The sequence below is a fragment of the Schistocerca nitens genome, chromosome 8 (assembly GCF_023898315.1).
Source record: "Schistocerca nitens isolate TAMUIC-IGC-003100 chromosome 8, iqSchNite1.1, whole genome shotgun sequence".
Lineage (NCBI taxonomy): Eukaryota > Metazoa > Arthropoda > Insecta > Orthoptera > Acrididae > Schistocerca > Schistocerca nitens.
This window is the reverse complement of record NC_064621.1, coordinates 339,766,265-339,790,118: the sequence shown is the minus strand read 5'-3', so window position 1 is coordinate 339,790,118 and position 23,854 is coordinate 339,766,265. Positions and strand designations below refer to the sequence as shown.

The 23,854-nt window shown below is 46.0% G+C and overlaps 1 protein-coding gene across 1 annotated transcript in view; it reads right to left on the bottom strand.

Annotated features, from left to right (window-relative positions):
* The window catches only part of LOC126198954 (myogenesis-regulating glycosidase), a 750,462-nt gene that overhangs the window by 195,689 nt on the left and 530,919 nt on the right, over window positions 1-23,854 (bottom strand). The window contains exon 2 of the mRNA XM_049935600.1: window positions 16,443-16,814. Within this exon, the coding sequence (XP_049791557.1) occupies window positions 16,443-16,814 (372 nt within the window). The remainder of the gene's footprint in view (window positions 1-16,442; window positions 16,815-23,854) is intronic.

Genomic DNA, 23,854 nt, shown 5'->3' with positions numbered 1-23,854 from the left:
AGCGCATTACAGATTTATCACAAATATGTCAGTCTGGATGATATGACTTATAATTAAATGTCAGTTAATAATGCATCCGTGGTAAAGGCCTTCAGCAGATACTAAGCTGCACAACACTGTATCTGAGAATTCCATGCTCTACTGTAATAATTAAGGGTGTGGATCACAGAGTCGAAGGAAGTACATTCGAATCTTACTATATGTTAATACTTTTTCTTTCATCTTAGCCATTTTAACACATTTTGGGACTTTCTTATGAACGCATACAAGTATATTCTGAAATATTCTATGTTATTCATACATAAGTGCATTCTCTTCATCAATGAGCTTCTGCCATTTTGTGACTTCTATCTGATTACAAAACGAAGAATGAAACTACAACGAGTAAAACGACCAGCAATGTTGTTTATATTCCTTATTTAGCACAAATATTTGACTATTTTTCCGAATACGTCACGATTTCCTACGGCGTCCTTTGGCAGGAACCTAATGGGCAGCTTATATCTCTACAAGTGAAATATTTACCTATTATTTCTGTGATTTCGGGGGCACCACTAATCCATGGGAGAAGTCAGTGTCAGTGCCAGACTCAGCTCACTTGAAATGTACTGCTTGGCAAGTACACATCATTTTCAGGTCACTTTTGAGTAATCTGAGTGCGTGAATAGCTTCTCCTATGTTTCCCACACGAAACATGGTACTCGCGTTCTGCATGCACACAGGACACTTTCCTCTGATCATGCCACTCATCCCTCCGACAGCGCACAATACTTTTGCCAAGTACCACGTGGACTGGTCGCACGTTGCATCCAACTCTTGCAAAATCTCAGCAGGAAGCGTGTTTCTCGTGTGCCATCAATTACAGCATGTTGCATTCCCACCCGCTAAGTTGAGCATGTCCAGCAGTTCCTTGTCGCTAGTTGCCCGAAGATCGCCAGTAGCACGACAGTCTGACGAGAGCGCTGGTACGGTCGAGTTGCGATGAGCCTTGGCCAGAGATATTAGTCAATCTGCGGAGTCAGTCTGTGTTGAGCGACCGACGAACGACGTCAAGGCAGAAACAGAGCTGGGTATGAGCAATAAGGACAGTGCTGCAAATTCACAGTGGTAGAGTGGAGTCTGCCCCTGAGCTAGAGCTATTTCAACTTGTTATCAACACCCAGGCATCGGTGTCTGTTCTGAGTAGGTGAGTGCTGGTTGGTCCCCTGGTGAGATTTTGCTGATGATACAGAAGTGGATGCTACCTGTGGTGTGTGCTCTTGAGCAGCAGTCTATAGGAAAAGTGGCGTGCTGATGGTGCTTGATGAAAGTATCAGCTGTGCAATTACTTGTGCTCTGGTTGTGATACGGTTTCAAGCTGTGCTAGCAATTGGACGGTTCCATGTTTTCCTGTTTACTACTGTCCTGAGAGTGGGGCTGCTGCGATTTTAAGTGTGTCGGCTCAACTAAGTTTCATTTTTTAAAGACGTGAATGAAACTCTGGGGGTGTGATTTTATGTTGCTGCTAAATTGTGTTTAAATCGGTAATCTTCTTACATCTCATCGGTTGGCGTAGTGCTTGATTTTGCTGTCTATTTTGTTTGTATTCCAGCACAATGTAGCCGTTTTTCTGTGTTGTTTAAGTTGTATGTTTCATACTAGCTTTAATTGATTGGCATATTAATATTAGTTTCAGGTGTTTTGTGCCATTTCTATTTGTATTTGATTTGTGAACTGTATCTTCCACTTGTGACCAGCTGCACTGTTTTTTCCGACATGTATAGTTCATTAGTTGTAGGCTTCTTTATTTTCTTTCTGCTGTCCTGTTCTTGATAAGTTACATTTCTTTTAAGGGCCAGGACAGTAAGACATTAAGTTCATGTGGATTTGTTGGATTTGGATGAAAATAATATTTTTCTTTCTTTTTATTATTCATATGTTCTCTGATGTGCTAGATTGTGTTACGTAAATGTTCTTAAACTTGGCAATTATTTACGCCCTCATGACTCTGTCAGTTACCACTCCAAACATTCTCTGTGCAATAGTTGGTAGCAGAGGGTGAAAGGGAGTGTAGTTATGATACAAGCACCTTACGGATTGGGTACTTTTTCTTGTGTTATCACTGAATTTTTAAGGGACGAAAGGATGTTATTTTTTATCCTGTAATATATGACCTTTTACGTGGGTAACAGTGTCTTTGTTCATTTATTTTCGGATCCTTTGACAGTGGTTATTATGGAAGTATATGTTATAATGTACAATGTTTGGAGATGCAGTACCTAATGCAAATGTACGAGAAATTGTCAAAAAATATGCATGTACATGAGAATAGTTGAGACAGCAGCTAAACTTGATGTTGATTCTGTTTCAAATTACCTTAAGGAGATTGATGAGAATGTCAGTGTAAGACTTTCATTAATGTTCTGTTACGACTGCCGTGACAAAGAGAATATTTTATAATGTTGTGTGTATAAGTTTTTCAACTGCATAATATTTCTGCCTTCTAATGATACGAGATGATGCCCATGAAGGAGAATGACAATATCATGTTATTATTCTGTCAAGTATACCGGTATCGGGATTTGCGTCAGTGAAGTTGTGTGAACAAACTGATTCTGTTTGCAGTTCATTAATGTTAATGGTATCATTATCTGCTGTGATGCTGTGAGGGTTCTGCTGTAAACAGCATCTTTTTTTTCCTTTATTGTATTTCGATTCCCCCCCGAAGGGGGCGGGCTGGCAGCAGCTTAGTACGCTGCTCTACAGCCTACAGACTGTTATTTTAAAAACGTAAGAAGAAAAAAGAAACAAGAGAAACAGGCGATAAAACGGTGACTTAAATTGTAAAACGGCGGAAAATTGTGGAAAGTTGAAACATAAAGCAAAGGGGTTGGCAATGTTAATGAAATACACAGGAATCAGACAAGTAACATAGTAGACACACAGTTAAAAAAACATGGCGACAGTCTGGTTTCTGTTCCTAAGAGATAAACAGCATCCAACTTGTTGTGGTTAAAAGAGGAAGGATTGTCAATAGATCTTTCGGGATAAATTTGTGTACATAGTAAAGAGGACTACTGTCAGAGCTATGAAGTTTTATGTGATATATATATTACAATAAGCGTCATGAGGAATTACTATATATTGCTGAGTGACGCGTGATGTTTAGTAGTGAACTATTGACCTGCCTCACCTTCGTATGCATAGCACAAAGTATCTTTGACTGAAAGATTTGTCTGATGCAGCAGTAATTTTGTTGAATGGCCATTGCATAGATTCATGATACAAAAAAAGAGAACACTATTAGATAACTGAGAACCAATACGTTCATGTAACTTAAAGGATTTGAGCAGTCCAAGGCAGGAAGGTTCTCAGATGGATGAATTTTATCTGTTCCATATTCAGCTGGAATTTAGCATGACATCTCGTGGCAGTGGTGGGAACTATGAGCTACCACGCTGCTGGGGTCACCTGACCGCAGCACCACTCTGGCACAAGCAACATTTTCTGCATGAACTTTTCCGGCATTTCGAAATGTAACAACGCTATGAATCACTCCCTGTCATTCAGTATCGATAGAATGCATTCTCTGCCAAGAAACATTGACACAACCGCCCTCTGCTCCACAACATCACTACTAAGTACCTCCCATCACAGAGTCTCGTTATGAACTGTCCTCTGCCAAGCAACATTGGTACGAAGTACCGTCTGCAACCAGCCTCAATACAAAGCACCGTCTCCCATGCAACAATAGTATGAAGCACCTTCTACCATGTAACATTGGTAGGCCGCGCCCTCTGGCACACAGTATAGATATATGCACCTTCCACCATGCAGGTCTAGTACAAAGCAACCTCCACCATGCAGCATGGTACGAAGCACGCTTTGCCGCACAACATTGGTATGAAGTACTCTCAGCCACACAACATTGCTACAAAGTACCCTCTACCATTTAACATTCGCACAAAGCACGCTCTGCAATATAACATTACTATAAAGCACCCTCTGCCAAATAGCATCGGTACAAAGCAACCTCTGCCACGCAACATCAGTAGGGTGCACTCTTTGCTGTTCAACATTGATATGTAGCACCCTCTTCCATTTGACATTGGTACGAACCACCCTCGCCACAGGACATCAACACAAACCATCCTCTGCCGTACGACATCTGCACGAAACACCCTCTGCCACATGACATTGATACAAAGTCCCCTCCCTACACCATACAACACTGGTACAAAGCTTCCTCTCCCATGGAACATCTGAACGAAACATCCTTCACACGTACTGCTGGTGTAAAGCATCCTCTGCTATGTAACATTAGTACAAAGCACCCTGTGCCACATAACATTGGTACAAGAACCGTTTGGCATATAACACTAGTATAGAACACTAACGAGCTGTTGTGATTCAGTTGAGTTCTACCATCCACCACCAGATGACAATGCCATCGTTTTCACAGTTGCAGACGACTTCAGTTCGTCATAGCCCAGATTGCACGAAATAATTATAAACTATGCACACAAAACTTCCTCATAAATCAGTCGATTTATAAGTGAAAACCCTACCTAAATCCCTACAATAGTTCCTAACATTATATCGAACCTACAGACAGAATTACGGCAGTAGACATTAATTTATAGACTATAAAAGAAGATAGACTCCAGAATCACCTTGATCTTTTTGCCACATGGTGTAATCAGTTGCTCCTGAAAAACAAACCTTCCAAGACCCAGGCAATCATTATAGGTCGTACAACTCGCCCCTTCCGGCTACTTGATCACCTGAATCCCCCATCTCCGCTCTATCCAATCCAAAGCCCACAACCACTGCTGACTCCTCAAACTCCTCTCTGGCTGGACATGGGGGTTGAACTCCTCTACCATCCTCCACACCCACAAATCCTTAATCTGTCCCATCCCCTGTTATGCCAGTACTGCCTGGATACCCCCCCCCCCACATTCTATAAGTCCCTCGAGATCCTTGAGCGCCATGCACTCCGCCTCGCCTTCTGTATACACCTCCCGTCCCCCACGCGGATCCTCTACAACTTGATTCCTTTCCCCCATCTGCTCCTATTCCTCGAACATATCCGCATATTCTACACCTCCCGCCGCCTTGATCCCACTCATCCCCAGGTTGCTCCTCTCCTCTCCAAGCCCCGCCCTCTGCTGCGCCTCACTGTTGTGTCCCTCCTACCCTCCATCTCTACACCCTTCATCTCCTTTCCCAAGGTGACTTCCGTCAAAGCCCCCTGCCGGATGATGCCCTCTCTCCTTCCATTTATCCCTCCTATCAACTCTGATTCTCACTTCCTCCTCCCTTCCTCTGTCCTTTTCCTGGGCTCCCTCTCCCACATTTCCATCCTGTTTTTTCCCCACCTACCCTCTCTCTGCCTCCCTTCTCCCGCCACCCCCAAGTCCTTTTGCATTCCCCTCCTCTGCCTTTCCCCACTCCTTGTCACATCTGCCCAGCCCCCCTCCCCCTCTTATGAGTCCTCGTCCTCTGTCGGCTCCTTCCCCCCCCCTCCTCCCACTTCGCTTTTCCTCTCCTTCCCCTCTTTCTTCCCCATCATCTGTCCAGGTTCCCCCCATCTGCCCTCGGCTGTGGTATGTCATCTTTGTGCCAACTTTTTAGTGCAGTGTTTTAAGTGAGTGTTCAGTGTTGTGCGTCTTTTCCAAAGTGTTGTGAACAGAAATCCTGCTGTCGCTGGGTGTGATTTTTATATCTCTTGCGAAAAAAACCAGACTGTCGCCACGTTTTTTTTAATTGTCTGTCTATTATTTTACCTGTCTGCCTATTGTGTATTTTATTAGCATCGCCAAACCTTTGTTTTATGTTTTAAGTTCCACAATTTTTCCGCCATTTTACCATTTAAGTCACCAATTTTATCACCTGCTTTTATTATTTACTATCTTCATCTTTTTTTAAAAAAAATCTATAGGCTAAAGAGCAGCGTACTAAGCTGCTGCCAGCCCCCCCTTCAGGGGGAATCGAATGTCAATAAAGAAAAAAAAAACATAAGATAGAAGAGTAGAAGATTGATTCTTTGTATTTTCTTATGGTTTTAACCGCAACGAGAGTTGTATATAAATTGTGTACCTTGATTTTGTCTAATGTTAGACATACACAACGTGTATTACTCCATTCACAGAGTCATGCTGCCAACTATATGTAACCTGTAGGTTTCAAAATGATTGACTGGAGTGAGAGAGGAAAAGATATGTAAGACGTTCACGCAAAATTTTTCCTGTGATCTGATGAAAATGCAAAGTATGGATAATTCAGCGTTTCACTGTTTGTAGAAGAGGTAGTAAGCATGTGGAGTTCGTATATACTTGTTATAACGTAAATTTCCTCCAAAAGCTGAAATTTGTTCCATTTGGCAGTGTCTACAAGAAAGTTTTGTTTGGCCTATTGCGCTTGTTTGACCAGCTTGCAGGGATGAATCACGGATATTTCATGCATCTTCAGACCATTTTTTGCCTGTATGGTTCCTTGCAGCCATGCTGGTCCAGTATGTGTCACTTTGGTAATGATCTGTAGTATACTCAAAAATATGGTGCCCTTTTGTGCCAGTGAGAATGTTATTGACATTTGCTGAAGGTAGTGTTGACAGATTTGCCATTATCATTTTGCATAAAGGAGATGAATAGCTCATGTACCACCTTAAAGTATTAATGCACGAGTGACATTTGCCGAATATTTGATTGAGAAGAGCAGTGAGAGGCTGTATTGCCCTTGCAAAGTTAGTGTCGGCGTGTATGTTAAAATAATTTGTTGGGTGTTTTTAGCACCAACGCCTGAAGGTAACCAATCTTCGTCAAATACTACTAGTCGGAAAATGTCTCATAACTTAAATTGTTTTTATAGCCGATCTTCTGGAGCCATGAAACGGAGTATGATCATTTGGACACTTCGTGACCACGGTAAGAGAGTCCCACTTGTTGGTTTATCTTGAAATTGTCTTTTGCGTGATCCTTGAGTAACAGTAAAATTTGTAGTGGTTCTCGGAACTTTGATGTTGGTACGGCTGGTGAAGGGTTTCGGCAGAACAGATTGTGACACGAAACACAGTACACTGAATTTGCGTCCGCTGCATTGAGCATGTGCAGCGGATGCATGTCGCTGGAGTCCTTGAGGTCCCCTGAAGTGGACGGCGCGTAGACAGCGCCACAACGCTCGAGCAGGGATGTCAGACAGTCTGTTGAGTCGGTCTATGGTGAGCTACCGAGGAAGGACAACAAGGGAGTGACAGAGACGGTGTGAGCACCACAGGCAGCGCTGCAAATTAGCGTGGCCAGCGGTGGAGCAGCCTACTGGATACTTCCCGTGGAGTGTGCTCTTGAGCAGCAGCACACGAGAAGAGCGTCGTGCCAATGGTGTTTGATGAAAACATTAGTTGTCCAGTCGCTAGCATTCTGGTTGCGATTCACATTCAAGCTGTGGGGAAGGAGTACAGCGTCAGAGTGTACTGTGTTCAATGATTTGGAGGTCAGCATGCCCATCGAACACCGTACCTCCCCACACCGTAACACCTGGACCACCAAAACGATCACGTTCAACAATGCTGGACGTACATTCATAGGGCGAGAGATGGGAACACGTTACGCTCCCGGGAACTATGTCCAGCATTGTCGATTTAGTGGTCCAGGTGTTGTGGTGTGGAAAGGCATAATGTTACATGGGCGTGCTGACCTCCAAATCTTTGAACACGGTACACTCACTGGTCAACGTCATTGTGGCACCTGTGCTCCTTCCTCATACGCGTCGTTTTATGGCTACATCCGACGCTGCCTTCATTTTTATCGATGATCGCGTCGTACAAAGCAGACGAAGTAACTCTTGGAATGAGGGGATATTCCAGGCATACCCGTTGCCCCCGACATAAATCCGACCGAGAACGTGTAGGATGCGATAGGGAAACATACCGCAGCGCGTCCACATGCACCAACGACCATCCAGCAACTGTCAACCGCGTTGGTGGAGGAGTGAACGGCCTTCCACATCTACGAGGGTGAGTCAAATGAAAACCTTAAATACTTTTTTATTTTTTATTTTCATTTTTTTTAAATATTATTTATTGTTGACTGCAATACTCTCTTTCAAATTCTAAAGATGGCAGGGGTAAAATACAGGGAGCGAAAGGCTATTTACAATTTGTATAAGAACCAGACGGCAGTTACAAGAGTCGAGGGGCATGAAAGGGAAGCAGTGGTTGGGAAGGGAGTGAGACAGGGTTGTAGCCTCTCCCCGATGTTATTCAATCTGTATATTGAGCAAGCAGTAAAGGAAACAAAAGAAAAATTCGGAGTAGGTATTAAAATCCATGGAGAAGAAATAAAAACTTTGAGGTTCGCCGATGACATTGTAATTCTATCAGAGACAGCAAAGGACTTGGAAGAGCAGTTGAACGGAATGGACAGTGTCTTGAAAGGAGGATATAAGATGAACATCAACAAAAGCAAAACGAGGGTAATGGAATGTAGTCGAATTAAGTCAGGTGATGCTGAGGGAATTAGATTAGGTAATGAGACACTTAAAGTAGTAAAGGAGTTTTGCTATTTGGGGAGCAAAATAACTGATGATGGTCGAAGTAGAGAAGATATAAAATGTAGACTGGTAATGGCAAGGAAAGCGTTTCTGAAGAAGAGAAATTTGTTAACATCGAGTATAGATTTAAGTGTCAGGAAGTCGTTTCTGAAAGTATTTGTATGGAGTGTAGCCATGTATGCAAGTGAAACATGGACGATAAATAGTTTGGACAAGAAGAGAATAGAAGCTTTCGAAAAGTGGCGCTACAGAAGAATGCTGAAGATTTGATGGGTAGATCACATAACTAATGAGGAGGTACTGAATAGAATTGGGGAGAAGAGGAGTTTGTGGCACAATTTGAGTAGAAGAAGGGACCGGTTGGTAGGACATGTTCTGAGGCATTAAGGGATCACAAATTTAGTATTGGAGGGCAGCGTGGAGGGTAAAAATCGTAGAGGGAGACCAAGAGATGAATACACTAAACAGATTCAGAAGGATGTAGGTTGCAGTGAATACTGGGAGATGAAGAAGCTTGCACAGAATAGGGTAGCATGGAGAGCTGCATCAAACCAGTCTCAGGACTGAAGACCACAACAACAACAACATTATTTACTGTGCAGAAGTGGTACAAATCTGTATCACTTTTCAACATAATCTCCCCCACGCTCAATGCAAGTCCTCCAGCGCTTACAAAGTGCATAAATTCCTTTAGAAAAAAAATTCTTTTCGTAGTCCGCGCAACCACTCATGCACTGCATGGCGTACCTCTTCATCAGAACGGAACTTCTTTCCTCCCATTGCGTCTTTGAGTGGTCCAAACATATGGAAGTCACTTGGGCCAAGGTCTGGTGAGTATGGTGGATGAGGAAGACACTCCCAATGCAAGTCTGTGATTGTTGCAACTGTTGTACGGGCAGAGTGGGGCCTTAAATTGTCATGTTGCAAAAGGACACCTGCTGACAGCAATCCACGTCGGTTTGATTTGATTGCAGGCCGCAGATGATTATTTTTAGTAGATCTGTGTATGATGCACTGGTGACAGTGGTCCCTCTAGGCACGTAATGCTCCAAAATGACGCCTTTTTCATGCCATGCATAACATTCCCTGCTGATGGTTCTGTTTGAAACTTATTTGGTTTTGGTCATGAGGAATGGCGCCGTTGCTTGCTCGCTCTCTTCGTCTCCGGTTGGTGGAAGTCAACCCAGGTTTCGTCCCCAGTAACTATTCTTGCAAGGAAGCCATCACCTTCTCGTTCAAAGCGCGGAAGAAGTTCTTCACAAGCATCAACACGTCGTTCTCTCATTTCATGAGTCAGCTGCCGTGGCACCCATCTCGCAGACACTTCGTGAAACTGGATCACATCATGCACAGTGTGGTGTGCTGACCCATGACTAATCTGTAAACATGCTGCAATGTCATTCAGTGTCACTTGGCGGTTTTCCTTCGCTATGGCTTCAACAGCTGCAGTGTTCTGTGGAGTCACAACTCGTTGTGCTTGACCTGGACGAGGAGCATCTTCCACTGAAGTCACACCATTTGCGATCTTCCTACTCCATTCGTAGACATGCTGCTGTGACAAACACGCATCACCGCACTGAACCCTCATTCGTCGATGAATTTCAGTAGGTTTCACACCGTCACTACGCAAAAACCGAATAACAGAACGCTGTTCTTCCCTGGTGCAAGTCGCAAGTGGGGCGGCCATCTTTATACTGACACTGCGACGGTAGGTGTGCATCTGCATTCTGCTGCCACGTACAGGCCATTCTGCACGCTGTTTGTAGCACGCTTACCAACTTACAGGATAACGGTGCGAAATTTCGATTTGTTGCTACAAATTTAAGGTTTTCATTTGACTCACCCTCTTACGTCTACACAGATACTCCGGAAACCACTGTACAGAGCGTGGCGCAGTGTACCCTGTACCACTAGTTATCATTCCTTTCCTGTTAAAGCGAGAGAAAAACGACTATCTATATGCCTCCATATGAGCCCTAATTTCTCCTACCTTATCTTCGTGGTCCTTACGCGCAGTGTAAATTGACGGCAATAGAATCGTCCGGCAGTCAGCTTCAAATGCCGATTCTCTAAATTTTCTCGATAGTGTTTCGCAAAAAGAACGTCACCTTCTCTCCAGGGATTCCCATTTGAATTCCTGAAGCATCTCCCTAACACTTATGTGTTGTTCGAACCTACTGGTAACAAATGTAGCAGTCCGCCTCTGAATTGCTTCGATGTTTTCCTTCAATCCGACCTGGTACGGTTCCCAGACACCCCAGCAGTACTAAAGAATAGGTCGCACCAGCGTCCTATATGCGAATTCCTGTACAGGTGAAATACTCTTACCTAAAATTCTCCCAAAAAAGCGAAATCGATCATTCGTCTTCCCTACCACATTCTCGTTCCATCGCATATCGCTTTGCTTTGCAACGTTACACCCAGATATTTAAACGCCTTGATTGTGTCAAGCATGACCCTAGCAATACTGTATCCGAATATACACGTTTAATCTTCTTACTCATCCACATTAATTCACTTTTTTCCACTTTGGCTAGCTGCCATTCATCACACGAACTGCAAATTTTGTCCAAGTCGTCTTGTATCTTTCTACAGTCACTCAGCTTCGTCACCTTACCGTGCACCACGGCATCATCATTAAGCAACCGCAAATACTGCACACTCTATCCGCCAAATCATTTATATAGAGAACAACTGCGGACCCGTCACACTTTCCTGCGGCACTCCTGACGATACCCTCGTCTCTGATGAACTCTCACCGTCGAGGACAACACATTGGGTTCTATTACTTAAAAAGCCTTCGAGCAACTGACATATCTGTCAACTTATTCCACATGCTCGGACCTTCGTTAACAGCCTGCATTGGGGTACCATGTTAAATGCTTTGCGGAAATCTAGAAATTTACAATATACCTGCTGCCCTTCACCCATAGTTCGCAGTATATCACGTGTGAAAAGGGCAAATTGAGATTTGCACGAGCGAGGCTTTCTAAAACCCTAAAACCATGTTGATTCGTGGACATAAGCTTCTCAGTCTCAAGAAAGTTTGCTATATTAAAACTGAGAATATGTTCAAGGATTCTGCAGCAAACCGAGTTAGAGATATTGGTCCGTAATTTTGCGAGTCCGTTCTTTTACCCCTCTTATATACTGGAGTCACCTGCTCCTTTTTCCAGTGGCTTGGGACTTCGTGTTGGGCGACAGATTCACGATAAATGCAAGCTAGGTCAGGATCCGATGCCGTAGAGTACACTTTGTAAAATCAAACTGGGATTCCCGTGATTTATTTTCTTGCGAATCTTTCAGTTGTTTCTCTACGCCAGATATTCTTATTATTATGTCGTCCATACGGGAGTCTGTCAGATGGTGAAATGACGGTAGGTTTGTATGATTCTCCGGTGGAAACGACTTCTTGAATGTGAAATTAAAACTTCAGCTTTCGTTCTGCTATCTTCGACTGCCGCAAGAACGTCTTACTGGCATGAACATTGTGGCCAGCAGGGGAACGCGTTCCAGAGGATCACTGGTGATCACCTCAGCCACCCTATGAAGAACCACGTCGCGGCTCTTGTTAATGGCAAGGGGATCATCATAAATCGTGGTGACTTCCGTGCAACAACTATGTTTGAATAAAAGTGTCGTTTCTGTTCGTCTCATTGCATATTTCTTTCAGTTAGCTTCTGTATTATACTGCAGTAGTTCTTCCTAAGACCCAAGTTTCATAGAGCAATGTTTCTCGGCAGTTGCACAACACGCGAGAGTCACTTTCGTTCTTACGTTTTGCACACTAGTGTATTGTTGTTAAGTTTTGTTTAAATTGGTGATCTTCTTACATCCAACCGATTGAGCTAGTGTTTTATTTTGCTGGACCTGCCTGTGTTCTAGCATAGTGTAGGTCTTTTGTGCTGGGTTTAACTGACTGATGATGCAGTTACCTACAACGAACTACAGTCCCTGAAAGGAGCTTCACAAATATTCAGTTAGATCGTGATAAGATTTCAACGTGGTGCAAATATTGGGAAGTCGTTTTAAATGTTCAGAAATGTAAAACTGTGCACTTTATAAAACGAAACAAACGCTGTATGCCATGGCTACAACATTGATGAGTTACACTTGGAATCGATAAACTAATACAAATAATTGGGTATAACACTTTGCAGTTTCCACGAACAATACGAGACTGGAATAGAAGGGAGAACCTATAGAGGTACTCAAGATACCCTCCGCCACACACCGTCAGGTGGCTTGCGGAGTATCGATGCAGATGTAGATGTAGATGTAGATATGAAATGGAACGATCGCACAGGCTCAGTCGAGGATAAAGCACGTAGCAGACTTCAGTTTAGTGGTACAATACTAGGGCAACGCAGACAGTGCACAGAGGAGGTTGCTTGTGAAACACTCGTGTGACCCACCCTAGAATATTGCTCTAGAACGTGGGACCCATTCCCGCGCATGAGCCATAGCCAGACCCAGCCTTCCACACGTCGTCATTCACGTGTTACAATATGCATTCGTGTGTTCGTATATTCCGCCGAGGAAGGACTTATTTATTGGAAATCGAGGGCCTGGTATTGGCGAATGAATACGAAACAGCAGTACCTGTGTTCTTAAGAAGCACGATACACTGTTTCTTCGGACATACAGGCATTGCTATTTCGTATTCATTCGCCAATACTAGGCCTTCGACTCAATAAATGTATTCTTCCTGGACGGAAGTATATGTAACTTACGAGTGCAGGTCAGAAAGGTAAAACTGACGACATGTGGAAGTTTAGGATTGGATTGTTTGGGGGAGGAGACCAGACAACGAGGTCATCGGTCTCATCGGATTAGGGAAGGACGGGGAAGGAAGTCGGCCGTGCCCTTTCAAAGGAACCATCCCTGCATTTTCCTGGAGCTATTTAGGGAAATCACGGTAAACCTAAATCAGGATGGCCGGACGCGGGATTGAACCGTCGTCCTCCCGAATGCGAGTCCAGTGTGCTAGCCACTGCGCCACCTCGCTCGGTGGGAAGTTTAGGTCTGGTCGTGATTCCTGAACGGATAGTGGAAGCGATTAAGGCACTGCCCGAATAAAATGGGAAATCCGGGTTCGAGTCTCGGTCCAGCACAAATTTTCATTGTCTTCATTCCATTATACAGCCGATGGTGGTTCACAGCCGCAATTGCGAATACATTTCCTGTATTTCTAGAAAGTCTAAGTACAATGTTTCAAGAATCGACTGTAAATGGTGGTTTTAGGAATTATACTACAACCGCCTAGTTGTAGCTGTCGTAGGTACCGCGAGGAAAAGATTAGATTAATTGCAGCACCCACAGAGGCATCTAAACACAAATTCTTCTCTCGCTACATACGTTACTGGAATGGGAAGGAACTCTAATAACTGGTGCAATAGAACGTACGCTCTGCTGTGCAATTCACAGCGGTATTTAGGATATGAATGTAGGTGATTAATTATTAAATGATCCTCCTACACTGATAAGCGAAAACATCATGACCACTGCCTATCGCAACGTTGGATGCTGCCTGTTGGCGTTATGATCACGTGACGCGGTAACAAAAGTATGTAAGCGGAGCAGACATGGACTAGGGAACATCCTAGCAAAGATATGAGCTGAAAATGAGGAAATCCATTGAGATAAGCAGCTTTGACAAAGTGTAATTTATTACTACGCAGGTCCTATGAACAAGTATCTCCAAAACTGCGAAGATTATCGAATTTTCACGTGCTACTATCGTGAACAGCTACGGAAAGAGGTAGAAAGAGAGTGAAACTATCGCTAGGTGTTAAATGGTTGGATGTTAACGACTCTTCACAGGACGTGGGGTTCGGAGGCTTGTCTGCTCTGTAACGTAAGATAGATGGTGGTCTGTGGCACCTCTGCCGGAAGAGCACAATGCTGGTACACGCACAAGTGCTTTGGAGTACACCGTTCATGATAGATGGTGTTCTGTGGCATCTCTGCCGGAAGAGCACAATGCTGGTACACGCACAAGTGCTTCGGAGTACACCGCTGATCGTACATTACTGAACACGGAGTTCCGCAGCAGACCACTACTACGTGCTCGCATGTTGAACCAAAGACATTGTCAGTTTCGATTGCAGTGGGCAAGTGACCATGATGATTCTACCGTAGATCAATGGAAACGTGTCGGCTCTTCGGTCGAATCACATTTTTGGTCGTTTCCACAAACGCCGTCATCGAGGTGAACGGGGACTCGAAACTGCAGCGCATGACGGTCGCAGGCTAGTGGGGGCGGTATTATACCGTAGGAAACATTCTCCTGCGCTTGCGTGGGACCAGTGGTAGAACTCGTAGACACGCAGACAGCTGCAAACCACCTGCATACCTTCATGCTTTATGTCTTCCCTGTCGGCTACCCTTGTCTACCGTTTTACAGCGGTTTGAGGAGTATTAGAGTGAACTCAATTTGATGACTCCGCGACCAAATTCGCTTACTGTAAATCCTAAGAAACCCATCTGGGTCGCTATCGGGCACCATCACCGGGAACGCAAATTAGCCGCTCGTTATTTATGACGATTACATGACCTGTCGTAGACATCTAACGCCACATACCTCCACCAATCTATCAACAGATGTGGGAATCCTGGTATGTAGAGTCAGTAATGCACTTCGTTCCAAAGACAGGCAAACAAGCTACTAACAAGGGAACCTCCCCATCGCACCCCCCTCAGATTTAGTTATAAGTTGGCACAGTGGATAGGCCTTGAAAAACTGAACACAGATCAATCGAGAAAACAGGAAGAAGTTGTGTGGAACTATGAAAAAAATAAGCAAAATATACAAACTGAGTAGTCCATGCGCAACATAGGCAATATCAAGGAGAGTCTGAGCTCAGGAGCGCCGTGGTCCCGTGGTTAGTGTGAGCAGCTGCGGAACGAGAGGTCCTTGGTTGAAGTCCTCCCTCGTGTGAAAAGTTTACTTTCTTTATTTTCGCAAAGTTATGATCTGTCCGTTCGTTCATTGGCGTCTCTGTTCACTGTAATAAGTTTAGTGTCTGTGTTTTGCGACCGCACCGCAAAACCGTGTGATTAGTAGACGAAAGGACGTGCGTCTCCAATGGGAACCGAAAACATATTGCCCACGGAATACATCTCACGTATTTAATGCACTCTCGTCCAAAGTAGCGAACAGTCAACTGCCAGCCAGGGAGCCTCGTTAGCAGGAATACTCTCTCTTCCGTGCGCTGTAGTCGACTGACGTCCTGTGTTTCGATGTTTGTTTAGGTGTAGCGTCCCCATACTACGGCGCAGTTACCTCGCATCGGACGGACAGATAATAATTGTCTGAAAATAAAAAATTAAACTTTTTCACTCTTTTTTTTAAATTCATTTTGTTCTCTTTCGTTCGTTGTATTTGCTCGGTGCTGACGTCGCGACACACCCGTTTATGTTCGTTATTGCTCGATTAACTCAGTTTTTTTATTACAAAGGGCAGCTAACCCTCTGACCGAACCGTGCCGGCATCACTCGAGGGAAGATTGAACCAAGGACCTCTCGTTCCGCAGCTGCTCACACTAACCACGGGACCACGGCGCTCCTGCGCTCACACTATCCTTGATGTTTCCTATCTTGCGCATGGACTTCTCAGTTTGCATATTTTGCTTATTTTTTTCATAGTTCCACACAAATTCTTCCTGTTTTCTCGATTGATCTGTGTTCAGTTTTTCAAGGCCTATCCACTGTGCCAACTTATAACTAAATTTGAGGAGGGTGCGATGGGGAGGTTCCCTTGTAAGGAGGTGGTCAAAGTGTTTTGGCTCATAAGTGTATTTAAGTGTACAATGCACGGTGGAACAATCGGATGCTGCACGACAAACGAGAGAAATGCAAGGTTGCAAAGTACGCGGGCACAATTCGGGTTGATGTGCCTGTTGACGTACCTGCAGGTCGGGAGAGTCCATGACGTCGAGCCCGGCGGGCAGCGAGACGGAGGTCCTCCTGGAGCGCCTCTTGGGCACGGCGCCGGTAGCTCGCGCTGGCCGCGGCGGCACGTGCAGCGTGACCACCGTCTCGTACGAGGCGGACGGCCGCAGCGACTCGTCGAGCTGCTGCTCCGGCTGCTGCTGCGGCGGCGGCTGCTCTGCCGAGGGCGGCGGCGAAGGGGCGGGCGCGCTGCCCAGCGAGCTGGCGGCTAGCGACGCGGTGGACGCCGTGGGGGGCGTCGGCGTCGGGGGCAGCGCCACCGCCAGCGCCGGGAACTGCTCCCCCTCCCCGACATCGTCCGCGTCCGCGTCCGCCCACGGGATGCCGTCCTGCGGGCACACGAGCGCCGCGTTAAAGCACTGCCGGCTCCGCGATTGTTGCACTCTGCACACACACACACACACACACACACACATAACACACACACACTTACACACAGACACACACGAGCGCCGCGTTAAATCACTGCCGACTGCACACAAACACACCCACACACACACATACACTAGCATTGCGTTAAATCACTGCTGGCTCCGCGATTGTTGCACTCTATACACACACACACAGACACACACGCACTTACACACATGAGCGCCACGTTAAATTACTGCCGACTCTGCACACAAACACACACACACATACACACACACACACACACACACAGACACACACGAGCGCTGTGTTAAATCACTGCCGGCTCCGCGCTTGTTGCACTCTACACACACACACACACACACATTCACACGAGCGCTGTGTTAAATCACTGCCGGCTCCGCACTTGTTGCACACACACACACACACACACACACACACACACACACACACTTACACACAGACACACACGAGCGCCGTGTTAAATCACTGCCGACTCTAAACACACACACACACACACACACACACACACACACACACACACACACACGAGCGCCGCGCTAAATCACAGCCGGCTCCGCACTTTTTGCACTCTGCACACATAAACACACACACACACACACACACACACACACACACACACACACACACACACGTCGGTGATCCAAAACACCTTGACCACCAGCTTAACAGCGTGTTGGTCCACCTTTGGAACGGAACACAGCAGAGATTGTGGTGGCATCGATTCAATAAGCCAACAGAAAATTTCCAGAAGTGTCACTCTATGTGTACCAGTAAGTGAGGTTAAGACTCACTGAATTTCATTGTGCCGGACTTACTCATTCCTGTGAGCCCTCAGTTTCTCCCAGCACATCCAATGTTCAAAGTTCATATACACTACTGGCCATTAAAATTGCTACACCAAGAAGAAATGCAGATGATAAACGGGTATTCATTGGATAAATATATTATACTAGAACTGACATGTGATTACATTTTCACACAATCTGGGTGCATAGATACTGAGAAATCATTACCCAGAACAACCAGCTCTGGCCGTAATAACGGCCTTGATACGACTGGGCACTGAGTCAAACAGCGCTTGGATGGCGTGTATAGGTACAGCTGCCCATGCAGCTTCAACACAATACCACGGTTCATCATGAGTAGTGACTGGCGTATTGTGACGAGCGAGTTGCTCGGCCACTATTGACCAGTCGCCTTCAATTGGTGAGAGATCTGGAAAATGTGCTGGCCAGGACAGCAGTCGAACATTTTCTGCATCCAGAAAGGCCCGTACAGGACCTGCTAATGCGGTCTTATCTTGCTGAAATGTAGGGTTTCGCAGGGATCGAATGGAGGGTAGAGCCACGGGTCGTAACACATCTGAAATGTAACGTCCGCTGTTTAAAGTGCCGTCAATGCGAACAAGAGGTGACCGAGACGTGTAACCAATGGCACCCCATTCCATCACTCCGGGTGATACGCCAGTATGGCGATGACCAACACACGCTTCCAATGTGCGTTCACCGCGATGTCGCCAAACACGGATGCGACCATCATGATGCTGTAAACAGAACCTGGATTAATCCGAAAAAAAATGCCGTTTTGCCATTCGTGAACCCAGGTTCGTCGTTGAGTACACCATCGCAGGCACTCCTGTCTGTGATGCAGCGTCAAGGGTAACCGCAGGCATGGTCTCCGAGCTGATAGTCCATGCTGCTGCAAACGTCGTCGAACTGTTCGTGCAGATGGTTGTTGTCTTGCAAACGTCCCCATCTGTTGACTCAAGGATCGAGACGTGGCTGCACGATCCGTTACAGCCATGCGGATAAGATGCATGTCATCTCGACTGCTAGTGATACGAGGCCGTTGGGATCCAGCACGGCGTTCCGTATTACCCTGCTGAACCCACCGATTCCATATTCTGCTAACAGTCATTGGAACTTGACCAACGCGAGCAGCAATGTCGCGATACGATAAACCGCAATCACGATAGGCTACAATCCGACCTTTATCAAAGTCGGAAACGTGGCGGTACGCATTTCTCCTCTTTACAAGAGGCATCACAACAACGTTTCACCAGGCAACGCCGCTCAACTGCTGTTTGTGTATGAGAAATCGGTTGGAAACTTTCCTCGTGTCAGCACGTTGTAGGTGTCGTCACCGGCGCCAACCATGTGGGAATCATCTGAAAAGCAATCATTTGCATATCACAGCATCTTCTTCCTGTCGGTTAAATTTCGCGTCTGTAGCACGTCATCTTCGTGGTGTGGCAATTTTACTGGCCAGTACTATAACTTACGGGAATGCAGCAGGGTAACGTCGTCGACAACCGCCGGTATTGGTCCGCCCCGAGTAGCCGAGTGGTCAGCGCGACAGAATGTCACTACTAAAGGCCCGGCTTCGATTTCCGGCTGGATCGGAGATTTTCTCCGCTCAGGGACTGGGTGTTGTGTTGTGTTAATCATCGTCATTTCATCCCCATAGACGCGCAAGTCGTCGAACTGGCGTCAAATCGAAAGACTTGCACCCGGCGAATGGTCTATCCGACGGGAGGTCCTAGTCACACGACCGCCAGTATTTAGACAGGTGACCACCCTGTCAATCTCAAGACAAAACTGCAGCAAGTAAGCGCTGTGCAAGGGACTTAAACATCTACATCTACATCGATGCTCTGCAAATCAAACTTAAGTGCCTGGCACAGGTTTCATCGAAGCACCTTCACAACAATTCTCTATTATTCCAGCCTAGTACAATGCGCGGAAAAAGCAAACACCTATATCTTTCCGTGCGAGGTCAGATTTCCCTTGTTTTATGAAGATGATACTTTCTCCCTATGTAGGTCGGCATCAGCAAAATACTTTCACATTCGGAGGAGAAAGTTGATGATTAAAATTTCGTGAGAAGATTCCGGCGCAATGAAAAACGCCTTTGTTTTAATGGTGTCCATCCCAAATCCTGTATCATGTCCGTGACACTCTCTCCTCTATTTCGCGATAATACAGAACGTGCTGCCCTTCTTTGAGCTCCGTTAATCCTATCTGGTAAGGATCCCGGACAGCGGAGCAGTACTCCAAAAGGGGACGGACTATATTGGAACTGTTTGTAGTTTGTAGAGCAGTTCCAGAAAAGTAACACACACACACACACACACACACAACTGAAAAGTTGGACGACTTTTAGAACACTTGAATTCAATCGACGATGGAGATGGAAAGGGCAGTTGCTTTCTGTTCCCTGATGTGTTGATCATGAGGTAGGTTGAGGGTACGTTGGGACATGCTTTGTACAGCAAGTCTACTCACACTGACTTGTATCTGCAGGCAAATAGTCGTCACCATCAGGCTCAGCGTGAAGGGGTACTTCGTTCCTTGGTTCGCAAGGCCCACGTTATTTCAGACGCTGAGTGATTGTCAGTGTCTTGAGGACACCTTTCGTCAGAATGTTTACAGTGAAAGACAGATCAGACGTGAGTTTCGCTATCCACCTACCATGCACAGGGTGGGTGACGATAATACGGAGTTGGCACCAAGTTCCATGGCCGTTTTCCCTTACGCACGGAACGTTTCCAGCAAGATTAGTTCTACTTTGCGGAAATATGATGTGAAATGTGTTTTCCGATGGCCATTTAAGATTAGAGTCCTTTTAGGTTCCGTTAAGGATGGTCTTGGTTTGGCAAGTGTCTATTGTATTCCTTGCAGTTGTGGTATCTCGTATATTGGCCAGACTATCAGGATTGTGGAACCGGTGTACTAAGCATAAGCGGCACACAGCGGAGCAAATCCGCCACTGCAGAGCTTTTTCTTGGCACAGTTCATCCTACGGAATTTAAGAACACAGAGATTTTGGCATTCACTTCCATCTATTGAGATAGTGCTATTAAGAAAGTAATTGAAATGAAATTAGCAAGTAACCTTGTAAATAGAGGGAGGTTTTTCCTTAAATCCTGCGCGGAGTCCTGCAGTCCCCCTTGTCAAAATACGAAGGGGCAAAATTAATGTTACTCCGCCCATTTGACAGTAATTTATCCTGTTGACACTGTTGACGTCGACCATCTTTGGTTGTTAGGGGTTAGGGTTAGTGTTGTTTTAACGTCTCGTCGACAACGAGGTCATTAGAGATGGAGCGCAAGCTCGGGTTAGGGAAGGATGGGGAAGGAAATCGGCCGTGCCCTTTCAAAGGAACCATCCCGGCATTTGCCTGAAACGATTTAGGGAAATCACGGAAAACCTGAATCAGGATGGCTGGAGACGGGATTGAACCGTCGTCCTCCCGAATGCGAGTCCAGTGTGCTAACCACTGCGCCACCTCGCTCGGTATCTTTGGTTGTGTTGCCGCCAGTGATTACAGTGTGTGTGTGTGTGGGAGGGGGGGGGGGGGGAGTGTGTTTTAGCCTCCTGAAATCATTCTGCAAACCGAGGTTTGAAATTCCTTTGCTTACTTGCTATAGTCTCGCCTTCTTGTTTTGTGACGTTTTACACATTTTAACCACCTTCGCACACACTAATTTTCCTACAGGCGGCATTAACCTGGTCGTTCAGCGGCCATAAACCGAAAAAACACACACACATATACCACCAAATGTCTACTTAAGGGGGTCACGTATTTCTCGTAAATTACTGGCCGGTGATGTATGGCTGCGAAACTGGCGTCCGATAGCGTTCTGGATGTCTTCCATTAAGTTACGTTCAAGAGAATTTGGTTGTCAAGACAACAGAGTGATTTATCATAATGGTAGTGAAACCACTGTAACATGATCCTGGCCATGCAACATGGACAGTTATCCTGATGGAATATAGACTGAAGACCCAAAGAAATTGACACACTTGCCATTATCGAGTACGACCTCCAACCCCTCCCCCCCCCCCCCCTCCCCGAGCTCGAAGAAATGCCGCAACACGACGTGGCATGGACTCGACTAATGTCTGAAATAGTCCTGGAGGGAATTTACACCATGACTCCTGCAGATCTGTCCATAAATCTTAAGAGTACGCGGGGTTGGAGATCTCTTCTGAACAGCCCGTTGCAAGACATCCCACATATGCTCAATAATGTTGATGTCTTGTGAGACTAGTGGCCAGCGGAAGTATTTAAACTCAGAAGAGTGTTCCTGGAACCACTCTGAAGCAATTCTGGACCTATGGAGTGTCGCATTCTCCTGCTGGAATTGCCCAAGTCATTCGGAATGCACAATGGACATGAATGGATGCAGGAGATCAGACAGAACGCTTATGTACTTTTCACCTGTCAGAGTCGTATGTAGACGTATCAGAGGTCCCATATCTCTCCAACGGCGCACGCCCCACACCATTACAGAGCCACCACCAGCTTGAATAGTCCGCTGCTGACATGCAGGGTCCAAGGATTCATGAGGTTGTCTCCATACGAGTACACGCCCATCCGCTCAATACAGTTCGAGACGAGAGTCGCCCGATCAGGCAACATGTTTCCTGTCATCAACAGTCCAATGTCGGTGTGGACGGGCTCAGGCGAGGCGTAAGGCGTTTTGTTGCGCAGCCATCAAGGGTACACGAGTGGGTCTTCGGCTCCGAAAGCCCATACCGATGACGTTTCGTTGAATGGTTCGCAAGCTGACACTTGTTGATGGCCGAGCATTGAAATCTGTAGCATTGTGCAGAAGGGTTGCACTTCTGTCACGTTCAACGATTCTATTCAGTCGTCGTTGGTCCCGTTCTTGCAGGATTCGGTCTAAGGCGCTGCAGTCATGGACTGTGCCGCTGGTCCCGGCGGAGGTTCGAGTCCTCCCTCGGGCATGGGTGTATGTGTTTGTCCTTAGGATAATTTAGGTTAACTAGTGTGTAAGCTTAGGGACTGATGACCTTAGCAGTTAAGTCCCATAAGATTTCACACACATTTGAACATTTTTTTGCAGGATGTTTTTCCGGTCGCAGCGTTGTCGGAGATTTTATGTTTTACCGGATTCATGATATTCACGGTACAGTCGTGAAATGGTCGTACGGGAAAATCCTCACTTCATCGCTACCTCGGACATGGTGTGTCCTATCGCTCGTACGCCGCCTATAACACCACATTCAAACTTACTTAAATCCTGATAAACAGTCATTGTAGCAGCAGTAACCCACAACTGCGCCAACAACTTGTTGTGTTATATAGGTGTTGCCGACCGCAGTGCCGAATTCTGCCTGTTTACATATCTCTGTATTTAAATACGCATGCCTGTAACAGCTTCTTTGACGCTTCATTCTATCACTGCCGTCGGGGAATACGTCATCTATGAAAGAACACTGGTGGTCTCCAATAGTTCTCATGTATTCCACAGCTCTTTCGGCGCCTTTGACTACTAGAACGGTTCCCATGGCGGCGCTACCCTCTGGCCTGCTTCTAGCAACCGCTCGCATGGATGACGGCGCGTCTGGAGACGACCATTGAGCTCGTTCAACAATAAACGTGACTCATCGTACTATGTGACACGTTTCCATTCGTCCAGGCTGCAGTCTCGATGATCGATTCACACCACAGTCACAACTGAAGATATCGTTGGGCCCATATGGGGACATAGGGGGAGTCATTGCTGCGAAGCGCAAAGTTCAGTGCAGTGAAGGGTGTACTCCGGATCACTTGTGCCTCCACCGGCGATGTACTGTGTCGTGTGATCTGCTACAGGTCGCCGCATATCCTGCTGTGCAGAGCGACCTCCATGCTCTTTGATGAAGCATGGGGGTCGTTTCTTTCGCTTACTCGTGGCTTTATCATCCTTCAACCAGTTCCCATAGACTCTACATCTACATCTACATTTATACTCCGCAAGCCACCCAACGGTGCGTGGCAGAGGGCACTTTACCTGCCACTGTCATTACCTCCCTTTCCTGTTCCAGTCGCGTATGGTTCGCGGGAAGAACGATTGCCGGAAAGCCTCCGAGCGCGCTCGAATCTCTCTAATTTTACAATCGTGATCTCCTCGGGAGGTATAAGTAGGGGGAAGCAATATATTCGATACCTCATCCAGAAACGC